This window comes from Vulpes lagopus, chromosome 1 (genome assembly GCF_018345385.1).
Source record: "Vulpes lagopus strain Blue_001 chromosome 1, ASM1834538v1, whole genome shotgun sequence".
NCBI lineage: Eukaryota > Metazoa > Chordata > Mammalia > Carnivora > Canidae > Vulpes > Vulpes lagopus.
In genome coordinates, this window is record NC_054824.1 from 90,181,057 (window position 1) to 90,200,051 (window position 18,995).

Sequence of the window (18,995 nt, forward strand, 5' to 3'; positions counted from 1 at the left end):
AGATCAAAAAGCAGCAATTCAGATGATAAAACAAAATTGTTGTCTGAGGTCTCTGGTGGGATTTTCTTTAACACTGCTATCATAATCAGGTTTATTTCTAGTTTTAAAAAATAGCAATAGCCCTTGGGTGTTTATTAAATAAAAAATTTTCCTAACAGAACTATTTTGAAAACCAAAGTGGAGATAATGTGCATTCTATTATTGCAAGCAAGTATTTGTAGAGGGCCTATTATGTGCCAGAAGCTTATCTCAAGCAAGCCCCACTCCACTCGGCTGAGGCTGAGGCTGGTGCTTTTATCATTTCCATTTCAGAGATAGGAAACTCAGCCACAGGGGGGAAATATGACCCCAGGTCTCTTGCTCCAGAAGCTACATTCTTAAATACCAGTTTACTTCCCTCCCTTCCCAAAGGAAGGGGTAGAACCAGGAATTAAACATAAAGTCTCTCAGGAAAATGTATGGTATTTAAAGGGATTTAAAATTTCACCTCTACAAGTTCTGTTAATTTTTTTCTCTCTGTAGTTACTGTCTGATTAAAGATCATCAAAGAATCCCTTGTAAAATATATTCTATGATGGAGCAAAACAGGATAGGGCTATGAAGGCATACCTTCCCTGAAATTGTCTGTTAAAAAATAATTAACTTGGGTTTTAATATTATGATCAGAAGAAGAAAATGCTGCTGCTTTTGTCACTGATGGATGGGATGAAATATTTTGAATTCAGATAATTTATTTCTTTTTTACATTTGAACTGCCTTCTAAGACAGTTCCAATTTGTGATCTAATCTCCAAACATTTATTTTTTATTTTTTGTCTCTAATTTGAAAGAGTCTGGCAATATCTCTGCTTCAGACTGGTAGTTTGTATATTTAACCAGTCAATGCTAAATTACTTTCTATAAAATTAATTCAGGCTGTCACTATCATTGAAGATAACAGTGTGAGATATATATATTCTTTGCCTGGTTCAGTTGCCTGAGATGTTTTAGATCAATTTGGGGAAAATAAATGGAATAAATAAAATCAACAGATGAAAATAAATACCTTCATTTTTAATTTGTTCTATATGTACGGTACTCCCATCCATTAGGTATTCTATTTAAATTACAATGAATTGGTAGAGGAAGATGGATATCTTTTAAGATTGGGTCTGATGTGTTCATGAAGCTGAAGTCCAGAAATGAAAAATATTGAGTTCTTATTCAGTTCTTTTATCGATTCACTGGACAGCATGTGGATAAATTATATCACATCTTATTTGTCCTGCTACTGATATAAGAAAGTGTCTTAGTGTGTTCAGGCTGCTATAACAGAACACCATAGACTGGGTGATTAATAAACACTAGAAATTTATGTCTCATAGTTTGGGAACTTGGGAAGTCCAAAATCAAGGTGCCAGGAGATTTGATGTCCAGTGAGGGCTAACCTTCTGGTTCATAGATAAGTGTCTTTTTGCTAACTCCTCACATTGTGTAAGGGCCAAGGGAACTCTCTGGGTTTTTAGTTTTTATCTGTAAAATGGGATCTGTAGGACATGCCTTAGCTTGCTCCTCGTTAGACCTCAGAATGGAAATTTACTTCAGAAGAATTCAGAGTCAGCAGAGCATTTGTGTTCTGTTTTTGAAGAGAGGGAGAGCACAGGCAGGGGCAGAGGAATCAGGACTTGATACCAGGCTCATGACCTGAGCTGAAGGCAGACACTTAACCGACTGAGCCACCCAGGTTCCGCAGGGCATTTATGTTTGTTTGTTTGTTTGTTTGTTTTAAAAAGATTTTATTTATTTGTTTGACAGAGAGAGAGAGAGAGATAGAGAGGAAGAGAGCACAAGTGGGCAGAACGGGAGAGGGAGAACTAGGCTTCCCCACTGAGCAAGGAGCCCAATGTGGGGCTCCATCCCAGGACCCTGGGATCATGATCTGAGTCGAAGGTGGACACTTAAATGAGCCTCCTAGGCACCCAGAGAATTTATGTTCTTCTTTCTTTTCTTGTTTTCTTTTTTTTAATACTGCAGTAGAACCTGAGAACATCCTGACTGCAGAGGCTGTATAGTCTCAGGAAGTGAGAAAAGGGGTAGCTTCTGATCCTCTCTATTTTTACTAATATCATGTGATTGCTGTAATTTGTTCTGGGCTCTTAAAAAATGTTGAATGTGTCTTTAGTCTTGAAAAAAAAAACAGATTTTACATGGAGTTTATAAATTTGATACATATTAGAGCAAATCAGAGGACACTGTAACACAAATCACTTACCATTTTGAGAAAAAAAAAAAAAAAACATCCGTTAAATTGAGTCAGCCAGATAATTGGTCCCTCAGTACAATCAATGTCTTTAAACACTGAATTAAAAATTGTTCCGGTCGAAACTAAATTTGCATGCAGACACTAAATATGTGGCACTTAGGTTTTCTTAAATCCTAAAAAAAACTAAATACTCTAAAAAAAAAATGGAACACTTCCCATTTCCTGCTCAGCTGTGTGGAAGTTTAACTGCTGGATTTCTAGAGAAATTATCTTATGTAGACCAAGATTCTTTTCATTTGTTTGTTTTCTGATATCATATAAATTTCCAGTAATTTCTTGTGAAACTATGTTTGGATAAGAAACTTCCTTTCCATGCTTGTTTAATCCGATAACAACCTAACTGTAGAACTACGTTTTAGTGCTCCCTAAGTCAAAATTACCTTGGCAGCTGACTTATAATTTCACATTATTGGTGGCCCACAACTCACCCAGCATCTTCCTTGTTTTATGCTAACCAAAATGAATGAATTAAAGTCCTTTTCTTTTTCTCCTCCACATGTTGCCTCCATCACAGCTTCGTGAGTGTGTATGTGCGTGTGCACATGTATTTAAAATAGGTTGTAATGGTTAATGTATGTGTCAACGTGGCTGAGCCACTATGCCCAATGTGAGTGAGGTCAAGCATTATTCCGGATGTCTCCGTGATGGTGTTTTTGGATGAGATTAACATTTAAATTGGTGGACTTTGAGTAAAGCATATTGCCCTCCATAATGTGAATGGGCCCATCCAATAAGTTGAAGGGCTAAATAGAACAAAACACCGACCTTCCACAAGAAGGAGGAATTCTGACAATACAAGGCCTTAGGACTCAAACAGCAAAATCAGCTCTTGACTGGAGTTCTGGTCTGATGACCTTCAGACTTGAACTGTGACAATGGTTCTTCTCTGGTTTCCTGCTGGCCAGCCCATCCTACAGATTTTATACTTGCCAGCCTCCATAATCACGTGAGCCAATTCCTTAAAATAAATCTTTTTCTCTGTATATACACATTCTATTGATTCATTCTCTGGAGAATCCTGATCAATACATAGGCATTCTGAATGGAACTTTGTGGCAGCAAATGTATATTATCTTTGAAACCCTGAGATGTATTAATATACAATCTCAACTTTCCTACTGCAAACCCAAATGATTTATCTTCTTTCTTTTGTCCATCCAGTTGTGTTTTGATTGAAAAATCTATGTTTATATATTGGAAATGGGTAACAGTTAAATGGATAAATTATGTATCAGCCTCAGCTTTCTCACTGCAAATTCCTCTAGGGCATGGAATAGGAAATGGGGAATACCAAATAGCTGCCAGCGTCCTCTTGAAGAGGAGAGTGCTGGGCTAAAGTCATCACATTGCAGCCTCTTAATGTTTGATTTTTCTGACATACTTGCTGCTGAAAAAGTGCTTAGGACTATTGTAAAACCACATAAGACCCACTATGGTCTTGGGGGGATGCTTCTGTTTACCAAAAGAAATCCCTCAGAGAACAATTGACCTAGGTACATAGAGAGAAATTGACTTTGAGAAAACAAAATTTCCATCTATCTGTGATTTTGGCGGGCAATCTAAGTGACTGGTCATATCATCTCCTCAGTCCTCAAACTAGAGTACTGAGATGGTATTTTATGGGCATATGGAAAACTATAGCATAAATATAGTCCACTTTTCTTTAGAGTCAATTTTTCAGTTTTATTGAAAACCATAATAAATATCCCTAGCCAGCAAGTTAAAAGTGTTGTTTCAAATTGAAATAAATATCAATATGTTATGGACTAGAATGCAAAACTTGCAAAATTTTACAAAACTCCTAAGGGCTTTGCACTTACAGATGAATGTTTCCAATGGGTTCCCAGTCATCATCTGCTCCCAAATAGGAGTTAAGATGATATTCTCTACTGCCCTCAGCAATACACCTTTGATGGAAAAGTTTCAAAAGCACTATTTTAAAATAGGCTGCCTTTAGAAAGTGAAAAGTATTGAAGAAAAAGAGAACCAACTCCATTTGAGAGTTCTCTCTTCCTTTAATTAAATAGTGAACTCTCTCAAAAAGGAAGCAATGGAAAGTAAACTATCAACAGTGTGTTTTAATGACATTATGTTTTTGTTTTTAATTTCCTTCTCCATAAAAGCCCCCTTTTTATAAATATTATTTTAGTTCTCATTTTAAGAGCTATAATTTATTGAGGACTTTTAATTCTAGGTTTTCTATAATTTATTGAGAACTTCTAATTCTACTTGGGTTTTCATATTTACTCCTTTCAACAGCTCTATGAGATGGACATATTAAATAATCTTTAACAGCTCCATGAGACAGATGTATGAAATAATCTTGTGAGTGGCATGGATTTGCCTCCAGGTCTCCAAAGCCCATGGTTTGGGTTCATTGCCATGTTGACTTCCCCTATTTTTGCTCTCCTGGTTGAACTATCAAAGCACATTTACTGGGCAGTGGATATGTCAAGAGTGAAGGAATTCACATTCAGATAATACTCTGCTGTTGTTTTCAAAGCAGTCCATGTTTCATGAACCTGCAACAAAAGAAACTTCAAGTCATGATCTCTGAGTATGGAGAGTGCATGTTATATCAATTGTGTTTGGGTTATTGTACAGATAATTCTAAAAGATTAGGAAGTAGAGTGGAAGAGTAATACCAAATAAGGTTTGGTTAACATACTTTTGGTGACCTGTATACTTGGTGCTTAAGTGTTTTCCAGTATTTTGGGGCCACTGTAGGAACCAATGTGGCAGCATCCTATTGTATTTGTCAGTTGATCATAGCACTGGCCTATAATTATAGGAAGGAGGACACTTGAAAATTTCAGTATTCCATAAAGAAGACATAGTCTACCCGCTTATGTAATATTTAATTTGCCAAATAAACAAATGTCTGGTTTTAATATCTCTAAATGATGCTTGTTGGAGAAAAACATGCATAAAACTAAATGCATTATTCAAGCTGGTGGTTTGCATCAGCAAATGCTAACCAGCAATGAGCCAATCCTGGTAGACCAGTTAAAACTCAACCATGCAGAGTAAGGACAGGACCCAGGCCCCAGAAAAACAAAGACAGTCATTTTTTTTTTAAATGACTTTATACAACCCCCTAATGTAATGATAGAACATGATACATGTGTAAAAAGGGCAAACAAGTGAAGGGATTAATTAATTTGTTATACATTTTTATTTTCTGAACAGCTCAATTTTAAGAGGGAAATCATGAATAATTGAAATACTCAGACAATTCAGCAATTTCATTTGGCCTGGAGTTTCAGTGTTTTCTTTCATCAAAAAAGTAAACATGGAATAAAACTGGCTAAGGTACATTTCTTCTTTATTTCTCTTGAAGTGAGACTTCCAAATGAATAGAAAACTGTACAAAGGCAAGCAAATGAAGGAATGACATTAAGGGTTTGCATAATTATCACAGTGGAAAATAAGCTGTTGAATAACTGAAAGGGAACTAAAATGTGACTGTGATTCTTTCATCCACCTACACAAACGTGCAGTAATCTACTGAGATTAGACTGAGTAACAGTCATTTTGATAGTTCTTGAGAATAACCTTGACCTTGACCTTGATGGATAAGTTGTGCACCTTACTTCTGTAGCCGAGGTAAGGGAGGCTGGGTGCACAAGGCAAGTTAATCCCAGTGTGATAGTTACAGAGCTATTCACACATGAACGGCATGCAAAGGAGAGAAAAGAAAGAAGGGCAAAAAAGAAGCCCAGGAAAGAAGGGTAAGGCTTCAGAAAGGAGGGAAGCATTTGATTTTAGTCTTGGAGGAAGACGTGATGTTTACTGCGCAAAAGTCACTTTATGGTGAGGAAAGGTCAAGTATAGCTCAGAGTGGCTAGAGAGAAAAAAAATCATAGGTTGGGCTGGTGGTGTGCTGATGCCTGCTGTGGCAGTGCCTACTTAGCAAGATAGAGATGGTGCCTTGTTTCTAATGCAAATACCTGATCGGCCAGCGTGTTTCCCCACATATTTGGATCGTGATCTGGGTCCCAGTAATTCTGCAAATATATATGTCTTTTGAGATGTAGGAACTGGTTTGCTGGGTCCTCCGACAAAAATGGTGCTCCCAACGCTCCTGTAATTCAGAGTCCAAGAGCACAGCATCTTTTAGGGCAGTAGTTTACATCCCAATGTTTATCTTTTTAAGAGACACAGCTGTGGCCTTTGGGAGGTTGGGTGCCTGAGAAGCAAGCCCTGAGAAAGCTATACATGGAGAAAGGTGACTTCTCCTCAGCCTTCCTCTATCACTGTGCTATCATCACCCTACATGTCCTCAATATAGTGCAGCATCAAAGCTAGTGCTGTGTGCTAGATGGGAAAATTTTTTTAGAGCCTTCTGTACCTGCATGGGAGCCCACACACCTGGATTCAAATTCTAGCTCTATCACTTGTTTTGGACAGGTTGCTTAATTTCTCCTAGCTGTAATTTTCTTGCGTGTAAAAAGAAAAAGAAAGAAAGAAAAGAAAAGCATAGTAATAAAACAGTAACACAATTATATAGGATTACCATAAAGGGTTGGCTCTATTAATGGTTGTAAACCATTTGGCTCAAACCAGGCAGTCAACAATCTTAGTCTTCCTTTTTTTTTTTTTTTTTTTTATGATAGTCATACAGAGAGAGAGAGAGAGAGGGGCAGAGACACAGGCAGAGGGAGAAGCAGGCTCCATGCACCGGGAGCCCGATGTGGGATTCGATCCCGGGTCTCCAGGATCGCGCCCTGGGCCAAAGGCAGGCGCCAAACCGCTGCGCCACCCAGGGATCCCCAATCTTAGTCTTCCTTTCCGAGCCTTCCAAAAGAGAAACATATCTTTCAGTTTGAAGTAGACTGCTTCCAAATCTGGCACCATGGCTTAAATTGTTAGTATTGATAGGTCTGTCATTGAATTGAAGAGGTTTGCATTTTGTATTCCTTCCCACTCCAGGATTAAGGAAGAAAAATGATTGTTTTTAAAACCTAGACATTTTTAGTATCTTGAAATTTTAAGTCTATATTGTATTTTCATTTCCAGATAAAACACAACCAATTCAGAGTTGTAATCTGAATCAATATCAAGGAAGAATACACTCCTGACCTATTTGTGGTAACAATACAATCTGTTCATTGCTTGTGATAAGCATTTATTACAAATGTTATGTTAGGTACTCCAAGCTTCACCATTAATAAGACTCTATTGACCAGGGTTATAGTGAACTATAAGATACGAAACCTCCCCTCTGTAGGGCAAGGGTATGAGGGAGTCCAAGATTCAAAATAAAACAAGGCAACATAGGATTTGATTGTGCCAAGGGAGTTTAGGAGAAGGTGTCATTATTGAGCTTTGGGGCTCTGAGGCACTAACAAACATTTTCATGGTCAGAAAAATTGCTGAACCTATTCCTTAAAGAAAAGATTAAATTTAGTGGGATAGGAGAAGGAGAAAGACTTTCAATTTTAAGCTGGAGGAATGGTGTGGCACTGGGAATCTGTAAAACAGATATCTGAAGACAATGGTTAGAGGTGGCTAAATTATTTGTGCCTATGTGTGTGTGTGTGTGTGTGTGTGTGTATCAATGTCTATATATATATGTATACACACACACACACACACACACACATACACACAAATAATAATGAGAGTTGACATTTATTGAGCATTGTGCTAAAAAATACTTTACCTGAACTACCTTATTTAATACAACAAACCTAAGGAGCAGCACTGTCAATCATTTCATTTTGCAGACAAGGTAACTATATCACAGGAAAAGTTAAATACTATGTTCAAGGCCACATAGCTAGTAGGAAGGGGAGACGGAATTCTCCTTTTAAAGCCACTGTGCGATATTATAACTAAGAGACAGGAAGGCTTGGGGCCAAAGAAAAGCAGCAGCAGCAGCAGCAGCAGCAGCAGTAATAGTAGTAGTACTACTACTAAATAATAATAACAATATTAGTCTTATGCATTTATAGAAAAGAGACAATCATTACTTATACATTTCCTATGATATCATGCTTTTCCAAGCTTGACCTTGAGTACTAAGCAGGGCTCTAATTATTAGCTCTATTATTTTTAGTTTAATTTGTTACTCTGCTAAGCTCTAGTTTTAACTACCTACTTATTGAAAATGACAACCTCTATGGATGTTATACATCACTCAGGCTGCCTCTAGGTGCAAAACACTAGTGATGGAGGGTAGAAAAATGACTTACACATATTCTCTATGAATAGGAGGTTAACAATTTTAGTTATTCATGGTTTAAAAAGAAAGGCAAAAGTCAACTTTCAGAAGATATTAGTAACAGATGATAGAAGTAATAGTGTCCTGCTTCTAGGTCATCTAATTCAATATAACTAAGCTAGCATGCCCGGGGGAGCCATCCTCTAAGATGTCCCCCAAAGACCACTGCCTTCTTGGTATCCATATCTTCTGTGGTCTTCTTTCATTCAGTAGGGCAGACCCTGGAACTGTGGAAATGACAGTGTGTGCTTTCTGTGGCTAGCACAAAATAGGTGTTACAGCTCCTGCCTTGTGCCTTTCTTGGATCACTTGCTCTAATGGAAGACCACTACCATGTTGTGAGGACACTCAAGCAGCCCTGAAGAGAGACCTGCCTGTCAAGGAACTGAATCCTCCCACCAATAGTCATACAAACAGACCACCTGGGAACTGGATGCTTTCGTTCCAGTTAAGCCTTCAGATCACAACAGTCCTCACTGACGTCTATACTGTTATCTCATGAGAGAGCCTGAGTCACAATCTGTGACCTAAGCCACTCCCAAATTCCTAGAAACTGTAAAATAATAAGCATTGATTATTTTAAGTTGCTACGGTTTGGAGAGGTTGTTAGGTCATAGTAGATAACTAATACAATGCATTATGAGTGCCTACTGATGTCAGGATAAACTGCTAATCACCAGACCTGAGCCCCAGATGAAGCAAGTGAGTCCACAAATAGAAGAAGAAACTGGCTTCTAAGCTTACACAAATTTTGTGCCATGAGATCTCTACTTGCTCTGATAATCCTCATTGCATAGAAAGAGAAACAAAAAACAACCCTTGCCACTAAGGAACTCACATGATATTCAGAGTTCATAAATAATTTATAAGGAAATATACTCTGACCACACAATTTGAAGAAGGAGTGATTAGTTCTGATATTGGCATGGAGGTAGCATGGAGAAATTGGTTTTGAGTTGAGCTTTCATGCTTATGGAATGTCTCCACAGTTAGGAAGAAGGGAGTGGAAGCAAAGAGCATGTGTTCTGGGCTGAAGAAGATTGGCGAGCCAAGGAACAGAGAAGCAAAGTAAGGCTCAGATTTGGTGACCCCGACTTTGCCAATGTGATGGCAGGGTAGAGCTGAGGTGTGCATGTGGTCAGAGAGAATGTTGGAGGATTATTACTGTCACATCAAGGAGGTTGGACTTTATTCTTCAAGTAATATTTCTGAACAAGAAAATGATAGGACCAGATTTACTTGCAATTTTTTTGTTTGATTATGATAAAACATGCATTATATAAAACCGTTTTAACCATTTTTAATTGCATAGTTTAGTGGCATTAAGCACATTCACAGTGTTTTCCAATCATCATCACTATCTCAAGAACTTCTCCCTAAATGGAAACTCAGTACCCTTTAACAATTCCCATCACTCTCTCCTCCAGCCCCTGGTCACCACCATTAGCTTTCTATCTCCATGAACTTGCTTATTGTAGGTACCTCATGTAAGAGGAATCATGTACTCTTTGTCCCTTTGTGTCTGATTTATTTTACTTAGTAGAGTATCTTCAAGGTTTGCATGTTGAAGCATATATCAGCATCTCATTCCTTTTGAAACTTGAATAATATTTTGTACCTATATGCCAACATTTTGTTTACCCATTCACAGATACTTTTGAAAACTCCTTTGTCAGTGGTGTTAGAAAGCAGATGGTAAAAGGAAGACAGTGAGAGACACAGGTTGGAGCCTCTCATAATGGTCTGGTGGAGAGATAAGTAGGGCCTGAATCAGGTGAGTGACACCAGGGATGGAAAGACAGGGCTGATTGGAACAGAATAGAGAACTCATCCATTGGGCTCGCTGGTGCAGAACCACCAGCACTGAAGTTCTGGTTTTAACTGAGATGTGTTCATAGGCGACTTCTTAGATTTCTCTTCATTCTCTTTGAAGAAAAGGTATCAATTACAGTGTGACATGTGTAGTGTGTTCATATTCTGTTAAAAAAAAAAAAAGGAGGGGGGTTTTCAAAACGAAGAGAATATTTAGGCAAAGAAGATCCAATATCAATATCTAATAAATATTTCTTTTTTTAAGATTTATTTATTTGCTTGAGAGAGAAAGAGAGAGTGTGAAGGAGCAGGGGGAGGTGCAGAGGGAGAGGGAGAGAGACACCCAAGCAGACTCCCTGCTGAGCGCAGAGTGAGAAGAGAGGCTCAATCTCATGACCTGGAGATCATGACCTGAGCTGAAATCGAGTTGGCCACTTAACCGACTAAGCCATCCGGGCGCCCCTCTAATAAATGTTTCTACATAAATTATGCTTACAATATAATTTATAGCAAGATAAAGTACAGTAACCACTTAAGGTAGTGTTACTTGGAATCATCCAAAAGTAAAACCAATATTCTGTACCGTGGTTGTCCCGGTGCATTGTATAATCGCTAAGGAAAAAAAAAATGCTATGACATAAATCTTGACAGAGAAGCATGCTTTAAAATATAAGTCATAGCTATTTTCAGCTCTAATAATTCTGTCTTTTGTAAATCTTCTCTCTTTTTGCTCATGGAAAATGTTTCACTGATATAATCTCCCCCTCCCCACCCCCCTGCCCATGAACAAAGCGCCTACCTCAGCATTATGCGCCCAACAGGCATCCAATAAATATTAATTGATGGTGATAATAGCATCACCCACAAGAGAGACAGAAAGTAGTATTTATTGTCCTACTTTACAAATGAGAAAATTGACACACGGAGATGAAATGACTCACTCAAGGTCACCTAGTAAGTCATTGGCAGGGCTGGAAATAAAATGCAAGTAATACAGAAGGCCACGCTATTATCCTCTCTGCTTGAGAAACTTCTCCTCCTTTTTTCATCCTGTCTGACAAACCTTGAAAGTTAGTGAGAGCAAGATCAGAGTTTGTGTTTGTAAGCCTATATAATACTGCTGGGGTTTGAAAACTGAACCCTGACTTTTATTAGTTTGTTGGTTTTTAAACTTTTTTAATGTAGGCAGTATCAGCCAGGTTAATGTCTTTTTTTAAACTTTAGAATCATAAGCTATAAAAAAAAAAATCTCCCTCTTTTTTCTTTCCAACTCCCTACACACCCTCCTTCCTTTCATCCCATATCATAGTAATTTTAATAGGATCTGTCAAGCTTAGTTCTGCTATCTAAACATGTCTTAAATATCCTCTGCAGAAAATTCTGTAAGTCAAAATGAGGCAGACACTTCAGAATATGGAGACGTTGGAGATCACAGCTCTTGCCACACAAACCAAGAAGGATAAGAGATGGGAAGTCTTATCCTGGCCCTGCCAGTGATTAGTTGGGTCATTAGTTGGTTACTCCTACCCCCCAGCCCTGATTTAGGGCTCACCATTTCCTATTCTGTAAAACAGGGCTGGATCATAGGAAGCTAACTAAGATGTCTTGTAGCTCTGATATTTTTAACTGGAATGTATTCATAATCAATAGGTCATTAATTGAAAACTACTTTCTCTGCATGATATTAGGGCATCAAAACATGTAGAATTTGCTTAATGGGTACAGCTCCTAGTACTGTCAAGGAGCTCACATGCTGAGAAACTCAGCACTGAGATAGACAGAAATAAGTGAAAGAGAAGTCAGAATAGACCTAGCCAATAATTAAAGCAATACAAGTAAAAATGTATTCACGTTACACACAGAGATGAGAACCCATCATGGGCTGAGGAGCAGCATGCTGGTAATGGAAGATGTATAGTTAGAAATGGAATGAATCCCTATTTTGCTATCACCCAGGGAGGGCTGAAAAAGAGTCTTTAAATTTGATAGTGGAATAATAACTGAATAGTCTTTATACTGTGCACGTGACCATGAAGATGATCCTTGTGGTAGGAACCTATCTGCTAAAAAGGTTCCAGAAAGCCTGATGTGAAATGTTAAGATACAGAATCCAAGGACAGAATCTGAGGGCAGAGTCCTGTTTTCTTCTCTGTAGAGGGAGGCTCTTTTAGAGTAGCCTCTGGCCACTCATCTCCCCTTTGTAGACAGTGCCCCTCGGAAGGGGCAGTGCCCCAGGTAACTGGTAGGTCCAAGAGGCATAACTTGGCATGTCCAGTCAGCTCCTACTTCTTCCTCTTGAGAGTTAGCTGCCCTCAGAGATCACACTTTCTCTTCTGGTTCCACAACCTGCAACCGGAGATGAAATTTGCCAAATTCTGGGGTCCAGTAAGCAGGCCCTTTCTATCTTACACTGTTATATATTCCAAGTTAGCCTTTCCCAGTAATAAAGGGAATTGATTGCCTTCTATGATCATCTTTGATTTATTTTTCAACTAGATCAAAAGCAGGCCAAGAAAGGGGACAGGAGTTCTATGTGTCAGACAACAGGTCTATTGTCTCAGAGCCTCACTAAGAAATAGGAAAAAAAATATAGCACAGACTGGGCACTCCAGCCAATAAGAGCCTGTCATCCTTGGAAAGCCACAGCTGTGAATATTCATAGGCAGTTACATGAGGGAAGGAATTGTATGTCTGTGAATAAATGTGGTGGGATTTAGCAGGGGTAGAAGATACAAAAATGCCCAGCAAATCCACAGGATGGGCCATAGCTAGCTATTTCCCGGAGAGGTGAGGTGACGCTGCTATTTGTAGTGGTACTTGATTCCTGGTGCCAGAGATGGAGAATAAGCATGACAGTCCTGCTACAAGCTCAAAAATACTCGGTATGGGATGCTGAAAACAAAGCACTTAGCATTCAGCATAAGCAATTAAAGAATAACAGTTATTATTTACTATTTTTATTGCACTGAGTTTTAGTCACTTCTTGTAACATGTCTATGTCTTTAGAAAAAAAAGACGAAATAAATGCTCAAGCACATAAATTAAGTATTAAAACAAAGTATAAATGGTCACTAGGGATTAAATACAAAAGAGGATCAGGAAAAAGTATATACAGGCATCTTGGCAATATGGCAAAATTTTCAAAGATCGCTCTAAGTGTAGGAGAAATTTTATAATTTTGTGAGTGATTCAAGTACATGTCATGTTTAGGTTCATATGTTTAAAGTCGAATCTTTTATTCTCTGGGCTAAGTAAATAATTTTTGTTATAAAATAGTTATCTTTTTCTTCCCACTCTAAATTTTCATCACTGACCCAAAAATTTATGGCAGAAGACAGAAGAGCTATATTTAGTATAATAGGCTCTCTCACTTTGCTGCAATTGAGATTAAAATTAATGAGAGAGAATGAGAGAGAAGAAATTTGGGGTTTGAGACAGAAAGAAGGGAACAGGAGAAATCAAGAAAAGAAATCAAAGAAAGGAGAGACAAAAGAAAGGAAGTTACAAAAATGAAAGGTTACGAAAGGTGAAAAGCCATGGGGAAAGGGAACAGAGAAGTAAAAAGACAGAGGGCAGGATGGATGAAAGTCAGCTAGAAAGGAAGAAAGAGACACTGAACTTCGGGACCAGCTCTCAGATCCCATGGTCTTACTAAACTGTTAATGAAATGCTTTCGTAAATGAACTTTTAACTCAGGGAACTTTGGTTTTAGTGACGTTACAATTGCTGGTGTGTTGACTACTTTGCAAAGTAAACAGGAGCTAGTGTTGCTTGAGTTGGAATTCAGTCTGTCTTGACCTGCTCTCAACGTGCTAACATACACCCACACACGTGCTCACATGCACCACCATGTCATTCCCTGAGGCATGTTTTGGACCTGGTAGATCTTTTATTAACTTTTGATTTTGTGGGCAGCGAAATGTGTAACTCACGAAAGACAGTGTTTTATATGAGTCAATAGTAACCCCTTCTGGGTCATTGCCTGTGTGTGTTGATGGAATTTCCAACTCCAGTGCCATGACAAATGATGCAATGTGGGCAGGAAAATAGATGGCTTTTCAGCAACACCCAGAAGCTCAACGGATCTAGTCCTAGGCAATGATATTTTTCTCTGAGATATTTCCCAGGTTATTCTCACTACTTGCTTTCTTGAGAGCATCAATCAATCTGAAGCCAAAGTGAGTAGATAAAATTAAGAATGAGTTCTTATAAAATAAACCAAAACTATATCCAGAAATATAGACTCTCCAAGGAATGGGGCAGTGAAGGGGGAGAGGGGTGGCTCGGTAACTGGGAAGGGCCCTTTTTCCATGGATGGTGCTAAAGGCAAACTTGCAATCACTGGTGGGGCTGAGTGGGTCAAGGGGAAGAAAATGTGAGCTTAAAAGCTCTTATCTCAAAAACCCAAGCTGGGACGCCTGGGTGGCTCAGTGGTTGAGCGTCTGCCTTTGGGTCAGGGTGTGATCCTAGGGTCCTAGGATCGAGTCCTGCATCAAGCTCCATGCAGGGAACCTGCTTCTCCCTCTACCTATGTCTCTGCCTCTCATGAATAAATAAATAAAATATTTAAAAACAAAACACCGAAACCAAACCAACGACTCAGACAAACAAAAACCTTCAGGACAAATTGCCCTTGGTTACTAGGTGTAGGGTGAAAAGTAAGAGCTAGAGTAATGCTAGAGAAACAGGCTAAAGGCAGTTCACTTCCCCTGTCTAAAACTAGAAGACATGCTTGCACTTCATGTGATCTGATCACAGGTCAACAATATGGGCATGAACCTCCAAATTGTCTCACATATGGGTCAACTTCACTGGTTTATTTACTCTGTGAAATACTTTCCAAATACATGTATTTTCCATATGTCTTCTTTGTGTGAAATGGGGCTGTTTGATTTTGATGAGTGTCCTATGGAGGTGGAACATATGAGTTTAGGACTTCTCTTTACCCTCACCACAACTAGAAACTGCCATAGAAGGCATCTGGTTATATCTCAGTGTGGCTCTGTTTACTCACCTAAAGTCACCCAGCTCCCTAACTCCTGGCTTGTTCTTGTAGAACCAATGGCTGTGATACTGGCTTTATTCCTTTTTCATGAGGAGGTCTTGTGTGCTCCTTTGCCTATCCCATAGCTACATATCCCATATCTAGCATGGCAGCACCAAGGGGACAGTTTGTTTATTTATTTATTTATTTTGGGGGGGGCAGTTTGTTTAGATGAAAGAAGGGTTTTGTTGTCGGAAGAGCTAGCTGTAGAATTTGCACATGAGTCCAGCATCCACCATGGATTAGCTGTGTAGCTCACTTAACTTCTCTAAGCCAAAATTACCTTATACAATGAAAATCATAATATTTATTTGCAGAGTGATTATGAGAGTTGACTTAAAGTAACATATGGAAAACCCCTGCCCACAGAATAAAGACTTAAAAGAGTAGTATTAATGCTTGCTGGGTTTATTATAGAAGGCAATTCTTGACCTAAATGCTGAAGAGAGGGTTTTTGTTTTTGTTTTTTAATCAAATCATGACACTCGGATTTCTAATTCTCTGACTGAGGAACCAGTTCCAATGTGTATAAATTACTATTTTAAGAAAATCAATAAAATGATTTGAGGACTGTGCTTATAAATGTAATTACTTGGGGAAGGTTCTTCATCATTTTTGGCTTCAGCATTCCCATTAGGAAAATGGATAATGAGATCTTTTCCCTATTTGCTTCAAATTAAGTTCTAGACAAAAGTAATTTGTTAGACAACTAATCTGTAATGGAGAAAACTTTTTAAATATAAAAACAAACTTTTAAAGATGGTTATTTTCTTATGATAAGTAGAAGTTTCCAGGGAAGTGTAGATCAATAGGCGGCATTCTTAAATGAAAAATAGGAGGGAGAGAAAAAGGGAAGAAAGTTGACCCAAGCTAGGATTTCCTACTTGAGAGCTGTATGATTTAGAAAGTGTCAGTTAAACAAATTATTCGTGTAACGAATGAATCTGGTTCTAACGACTTCCATGTACTCAGCCTACATGCAGGAGAGGCTTCTTTCCTGAGATCTGAAGGGCTAACCCCGCCTTGTCAATGTACCTCTGTCCTTAGGTTCTAATTCTCAACTTATTTCACGAACTCTCACCACATAATTTTATTTATTTGTGTTTTAAGTGAAATCAGTCAAACCAGTTATCTTTCTAGAGAGACATATTTGTATCTCAGCTGGAGCTAAACTTAATTCCGACTTGTTTCTTAGGAAAGTCCCTAAAATGGCCTGGGTGGCTCAGTGGTTGAGCATCTGCCTTTGGCTCAGGTTGTGATCCCAGGATCCTGGGATCAAGTCCTGCATCAGGTTCCCAAAAGGGAGCCTGCTTTTCCCTCTGCCTCTGCCTTTCTCTCTGTGTCTCTCATAAATAAATAAATAAAATCTTAAGAAAGAAAGAAAGAAAGAAAGAAAGAAAGAAAGAAAGAAAGAAAGAAAGAGAGAAAGAAAGAAAGAAAGAAAAAAAGAAAGAAAAAAAGAAAGAAAGACCATCCCTAAAAGGACTCCTGGGTGACTTAGTAGATTGAGCATCTGCCTTCAGCTCAGGTCATGATCTCAGCGTCCTGGGATCGAGTCTAGAGTTGGGGTCCTCAGCAGAGTGTCTACTTCTCCCTCCACCCCTCCCCATTGCTTATGTTCTCTTTCTCTCAAATAAATAAATAAAATCTTTTTTTTTAAGTCTCTAAAAGTCATTTTGCAGCACAAATTCCCTTTTGCCAGATTTTTTTTTTTTTTTGCCAGATATCTTTGACCCTGCACGTTCACAGGTGAATGTAGACCAGCAGCAGTGCTTTTAGCCTTGCGCTAATCCACCATCACCCACTCTAAAGACAACTGCATGGATCAGCAGGTAAAGCAAAGCAATAACTGATGGATTATAACTAGCCCATGACTTCAATTTACAGTGTGCTCCTCATACACTCACTTAAACTGAGCCAGCCTCACTTTCTTCATCTGGAGAGGTGGGCTGTGTCCGGGTATGATTACACATCTTGATGATAATTGCCTAATAATAACTTGGCTAAAAATTTCTAAATCATTTATTTAAACATGTCCCAAATGCAAAGTATAACATTGGTAATTAAAATGATTTATTAAAATTATTTACATGCTTAAGAATATAAGGCTAGTTATATACACTTACATATATGCCCACATATCTAGATTGATATTCTAGGTATACACCTATATCCTTTTATTTAGGACACACACATCTCTGTGTGTCTATGTGCACCTCAAGAAAAATATGTAACTTTTTTGCATGGGCCTCAAGTTTATCATAAAGGTAGAAATTTATTCTTATTTAAGCATTGTATCAGAAGTATATATAAATTGTAGAGATTTAACTGTGAAAATAATTTACACCTTTGTAAGTATTTTCAGTTTTGGTTACAAGAAAAACAAATGACCTCTCAGTTCCATTCAGATATAAGTCACTGAATTACTGGGTCAATTTGGCAGCAAATCATCTGACCTTCAGTGCCTTCCTTGATCTGTCTTTAAAACACCACTTCTCTGAGCTACAGCTTGCTCTAAAGGTTAATGAATTCACACTCTCAAAGTACCTTGAGGTCTCCACATAATGGTACTATGTAAGTATTACAGTTTCTAAAAAGCATTTAAAATTTTTCTTTGTTCAAGGACACAAGAGTACTTCTTTGGAGGCAGCCCTTAAATAGATTTCTTAGCAATAGTGACACATTAATACGTTAATACATAGAAATAAAATGATCACACACAATTAACACTAACATGTTCAAAACCATAGCATGACACGATAGTTTGGTTGTCCTAATGTTCTAGAATTGATCTGTGGATAAAACCTATCTGTTCATTTCTTTGAAAAAGTCAAAAGGGGTTATCTGTCAACCTAATCTTTGTAAAAGACATGATAAATAAAAAAGAAATGGATTCTTACCTATAAGCAATGTTGAACACAGGGCTACTTGAAGCATTTTATAGGCCATAATCCTGTTTTGAAAAGAAAAGATTTATTTATTTTAATTTAGACCAAGCAAAGCTTCAGGGCACACCGGCTACTTTCCAGGACTATGAAGCATTTGCTGCATACCTGGCAGCCCTGTGAGCTGAGATAAGTCAGAGAGGCCGTTGCTTAAGATGGCTTTTTTATATGACTCCCGTCTTTTTACCCTTTGGACTTTTTGGACTGACTTTTTATGAGCTTCTTATATGGGCCATGTATTTACTTACTAATTTTATCATCCATCCAGACTAATGTCATACAATGTAAAAAAAAAAAAAAAAACCAGTGGAAAAACTGAATCACTCATACATTGCTGGTGGGAATAGAAAATGGTACAGTCACTTTGAAAAAGAATTTGGCAGTTTCTTATGAATCTGAGCACGCAAGTACCATATAACCCGGCAATTGCACGACTGGGCATTTGTCTCAGAGAAATGAAAACTTATGCTCATACAAAAACTTGTATGAGAATGTTTCACTACATTTTTATCAGTAGTAGGCAAGAAGTGGAAACAACCCAGATGTCCTTGACAGCCGAGTGTTTAACATACCGAAATGCTTCTATACCATGAATTACAGTAACGATAGAGTAAAAATTACTGATAGACACAACAACTTAGAGGAATCTCAGGGGAATTATGATGGG

General features: G+C 38.2%; 1 protein-coding gene across 1 annotated transcript; it reads right to left on the minus strand.

Annotated features, from left to right (window-relative positions):
- Window positions 1-4,296: 4,296 nt before the first annotated feature.
- Window positions 4,297-18,506, minus strand: C1H3orf85 (chromosome 1 C3orf85 homolog). The gene is made up of 4 exons (XM_041764613.1): window positions 18,437-18,506; window positions 18,284-18,336; window positions 6,252-6,385; window positions 4,297-4,823 (listed from the first exon to the last, which is right to left on the minus strand). Exons 2-4 carry the CDS (start codon window positions 18,330-18,332, stop codon window positions 4,734-4,736), a joined length of 273 nt encoding a protein of 90 aa, XP_041620547.1. The 5' UTR covers window positions 18,333-18,336; window positions 18,437-18,506; the 3' UTR covers window positions 4,297-4,733.
- Window positions 18,507-18,995: the final 489 nt, after the last annotated feature.

Excerpts from the sequence above, each read along its gene's own strand:
- C1H3orf85 (XM_041764613.1), bottom strand. The coding sequence starts at position 18,332 with ATGGCCTATAAAATGCTTCAAGTAGCCCTGTGTTCAACATTGCTTATA. Across the intron at positions 6,386-18,283 it reads GTGTTCAACATTGCTTATAG|GAGCGTTGGGAGCACCATTT; the intron begins GTAAGAATCCAT and ends TCTGAATTACAG. Across the intron at positions 4,824-6,251 it reads GAAACACGCTGGCCGATCAG|GTTCATGAAACATGGACTGC; the intron begins GTATTTGCATTA and ends CTTTTGTTGCAG.